The following is a 4,384-nucleotide window of genomic DNA, read 5'->3' as shown; positions in this document are numbered from 1 at the left end:
CTAGGACCTTACAGATTTAGGCCAAATGGTGTCAAGAACTGCCTGAATTAATGAAGAATTTGAATAATGCCTCATTTTTCAAAAGTTCTTTTTTTATCTCAGATCCGTAAAGCAATTGGGTAAGATGTTCTAGAAGAATTTCTGGGGAGATGGAAACATATTAATGGTTGGTAATTTGCCTCTTAGCTATAAATGGATGCATCCTAAAGGTGTTTGAAATTTTTTCTGTAATTTAAACATTCCCATTTGCATCTTATTTTGGATTTGCTCAGCTATGCCCATTATCCCACAGTTTCTATACAGTTTGGCTGCTTGACAATTCAGCCTAGCCTGACAGAATTATCACAAATTCCTGAATCAGGGAACACCAAATAGTTGAGTTTTAACTAACTAGCCAATAATATCTGTTGAACATTTCCAACTGCAGAGCTATTTGGAAGATATAATAAGGATGACAGAAATATTAAAAAAAAAAAACAAGGACCAGTTCCCACCCTCAAGGGGCTTGCAATTAAATGGAAAGACAGAATACAAGCATATCAAATATCTGAAGAAGGTAAAAACATTATTTTATCAACAGGAAGATTTAAGAAATTTCATTTATTTGACTATTGGAAGCTACAGAAGTGAATCCATGTTAAAAGAGAACTATATTTAAGAAAAAGATTTATTACAATTTACCAAGTTGGAGAAGAAATTAAAATGGATTTAAAATAAAAATATGAAGGATGATAGATAACTCTGAACACTTGCTATTATGTACCATGACAGTAAAAATGTGAGATTGTGAGGGATAAAAGGAGCCCCAATTTGTTTATGTCTAAATGAACATGGGCAAGACAATAAAAAGTGTGGTCACTTTGATTTACTGTGAATCATCTATATGTTAGAGATAGACACTAAACATCACTATTAATTCTTGGTGACCAAAGAACAAAGCTGACTAAATTTTTTGGTTCTCATTTGGTTTTGACTTAAGAAGTCACAAGTCAAAAAGAGTTAAAATACCCAACTATTCAGGTTCAGACACTTAAGAATTTATATGCACATTTTGTTAAATATTTTAACCTAATTCATTTGAATAAATTGTGACAAAAGCCATGAAAATTTAGGTCATCTAAAAGTCTAAAGAAAGAAAAGTACTCTTTCTGCAACTGACTGTATACTACTAGAAAACCCCAAGAGGCATAAATTTGGAAACCCCAGGACAATAGGTAGGACTTCGGTAAAAAGGCACTAAATACACATAAATGCTATCATTACATTATTGGTAAATCTTTTAGTGTTTAACTGATCCTATGATCTCCAAGGTGGTCAGTCTCATTATGGCTGGTTGGCTCAGGTGCTTACATCATAACAAGGCCAGAGCTGTGACTCTGATCTCATTTTAGGTTTTATTTTGTTCCATGGTAATGATGTTACTTCCTTAAGGAGCAATGGGTAAAAGAGCATTACATAGGTCAGAAAAAATAAACTGAAAAAGAGAGTATGCCATTGTGGGTTATTAGCCATGAACAAAGACCAATTTACTATTTTATAAGAGTAAATGACCTGGTCAAATTATGAGACCCTAGCTTAGAATGATAGCTAACTTTTTTTTAGTAATGTATGGTATCTCTGAGTAGAGGTTAATAGAAAGAAGGAAGCATGCCAACTTTGACTTATTTCCAGTAGCAGCCTCAGTTTGTAAATACCTCTGAAGGGCTGATCAGAGCAGAAGGAGAAAAAAAAAACATATACAGATAAGCTTTAGTTAACATGTAAAAATTCAGTAATTAACCATAAAGAATAAAAGGTCTTAGAGCTATAGAATAGTTAAAAATTTAAATAGGACATATGCCAGGGTGGCCCTTTATCTGTTTTCCCCAAGATTGCTTTTCTGTGTTTGCTCTTTCTCCAGGTACTACAATTCATTAACTTCTTTGTCTTGGAATTTCGGCTATTTAAGGCAGATCTATTTGTTGTTGAAGTAATAGTAGACTCAGTTTTCATCCTTATCTTTCTTCTAGGAGAGATTCATCAACTCCATCCTACATTTAAGAAACTCAGCATCTCTATTCATCACCTTTTTCATTCATCTCATTTTTAAGTGCATTTTCACACTTTAATTGCTGAGAAGACTGACTTCCCTGGCTGTGCATATTTTGAGAGAGACATATGCTTTCTTTCATGTTCTGTCTGAGCAGCTGCTTGACTGGGACTCCTTGAAGCTGCCTTGTAGCATCCAACTGACTGTCCCAGAGACTAGATCCGAGGTTGTAGGGTGGTCAGGATCCAGGATCAGATTCTTTAGAAAATGTTGGATTGGAGCTCAATAGGTAACACTCTTATATACATAGAGCCTTTCCTGGAGCAAGAGAAGGGGCCAAGGATACTTGGATCTTGAGAAGGAAAATAGGGCTGCCACCGAACAAAGTACATTCTTGATGAAATAGTGTCTTCCTGAAATGGCGGTAATAGCATGAGGTACACTCTATGAATACCCACATTTTAATGATGTTGAATGTATATTTTTTTAAAGTCTTAAAATGGATCTACTCCACTCATCTGTCTGATTTTTTCATAAGTAAGCCAGAATACCATTGACCAAGGCATCATTCGCAGCCAACCTGGTAAAAAGCCTTTATATAGACTCAGAAATCCTTCACCTTTTACACTCTGAATCAAGCAGTCAGTTGAGGATTTATACACCAGTCCCTTTCCTTTTTCATCTATTGGTTGATTCATCACTCGGCTTTTGATGACATCAGCTGGTGTTCCCAGAAGACAAGCTACAAATCCAGAACATATACTTGCCAAACTATGAGTCATTATATTGTCTTCAAGTGATGTGTTCAGTAATAACAAGCGCTTCACTGAATCATAAGTGACTAAATCTCCCATGTTCACCAAGGCAGCTCTCTGGACGTTTGGCACCCCTCCTATCCAAAGGCCACGCACTCCTCCCTCTTTCAAGATTTTGAGAAAGGCATGATGCACACCACGATATCGTAAAGGCTTTCCTTGAAGTTTCCTTACTCCTTCCATCTGCATTTGAATCTTCACTAGATCAGCAGGGGTAGAAAAAAACTGAGCTAATGCACCAGACAGTGTTCCTCCTATGACTGACTGCCAAAGAGGATATTTGTTATCTTCGGATTTCCCAAAAACAGAGTCACGAAGATATTCATAGATGACCATTCGGAACCCAGAATACACTATTTGTCTATAAACGGCAGGTATTCCTCCTTGCCAAAGTTTTAGAAAGCCTTCTTCCTGTATGATGCCAATGGTTGTTTTTATCATGCCCCGGTAGGGGGTTCTGTCTTTGAAAAAACGGTTACAGTTAAGTGCAGCTTCTCCTTGGATTTGGAGTCGAGTTTTTGTGAGTTCAAGGGGAAAGGTTGCTACCTCGGCCACGATAGACGCGAAGGAGGACAGTATGAATGTGCTTGTTTTGGGCCATCTCTGAGCGAGTGCCAAACTTCTCTCTTCCTCCACCTGGCGGGACATTCAGCAACAAGTCAAGCTTAAACCCCTCTTCTCTTACCTGACGGCTTGTCTCCCAACGGTGGGCAGCCCTATCTCAAACAGCGAGCTGCCGGGTCAGAACCATCTCCCGCGGAGCTCAGGCCAACGATCCCCCGAGAAGTCCGCCCAACGATCCCCCGAGGGGAGCCTGCCTGCCACCTGCCTGTCCTCCCTGTCAGCTCTCTTCGCCTGGCTTGGAACAAAGAACCAATCTGTAAAAATTGAGAAGGAAATCACCCTACTAGGTTCTCTTATAATAAAAATATAATCCTAAAACCTAAACCAAAGAATAAAGCAAAGGAGAACTATAAACCAGTATCATCAATAAATATAAATTTAAAAATTTAAATAGAAGAAAGATTCACCAAAGAAGTTGTATTTATAACAGAGATATAATAGTTCAATATTAAGAAAACAATCAGCATAATCATATTGAAAACAAAATAATAAAAAGCCTACAATTATTTCAACAGATGAAAAAAACCCTTTTGACAAAGCACAGCACCCATTTATGCTAAAAACCCTACAAAATATAGGCATAAAGCAACTTTTTTAATATCACAAAAATATCTAAAACCAAAAGCAAGCACCATATACAATAGAGATATACTAAACCTTACTATACACACACACCCACATATTTTGACATGGTTCTAGAAATGGTGACAATAGTAATAAGGCAAGAGAAAGAACGCATGGGCATAAAGATAGGTAAAAAAAAAAAAGAGAAAACAGCTACTCCTTTTACTGATGATATAGTAGTTTACTTTAAAAATCCTAGGGAATCAGCAATGATACTAATTAAGATAACAGCTTCTACAAGATTGTGGGCCACAAAAAAATACTTTTCAAAAATAGCATTTCTATATAATAA

The 4,384-nt window shown here is 36.8% G+C and overlaps 1 protein-coding gene across 1 annotated transcript; it reads right to left on the bottom strand.

Moving 5' to 3' along the window:
• Positions 1–578: 578 nt before the first annotated feature.
• On the bottom strand, positions 579–3,652 carry LOC118852613 (mitochondrial uncoupling protein 4-like). Its single transcript, XM_036762268.1, has one exon. It carries the CDS (start codon positions 3,490–3,492, stop codon positions 2,524–2,526), a length of 969 nt encoding a protein of 322 aa, XP_036618163.1. The 5' UTR covers positions 3,493–3,652; the 3' UTR covers positions 579–2,523.
• Between the last annotated feature and the right edge of the window lie 732 nt (positions 3,653–4,384).

Source organism: Trichosurus vulpecula, chromosome 6 (genome assembly GCF_011100635.1).
Source record: "Trichosurus vulpecula isolate mTriVul1 chromosome 6, mTriVul1.pri, whole genome shotgun sequence".
Classification (NCBI taxonomy): domain Eukaryota; kingdom Metazoa; phylum Chordata; class Mammalia; order Diprotodontia; family Phalangeridae; genus Trichosurus; species Trichosurus vulpecula.
This window is presented reverse-complemented; position numbering and strand designations above follow the sequence as displayed.

Excerpts from the sequence above, each read along its gene's own strand:
- LOC118852613 (XM_036762268.1), bottom strand. The coding sequence starts at position 3,492 with ATGTCCCGCCAGGTGGAGGAAGAGAGAAGTTTGGCACTCGCTCAGAGA.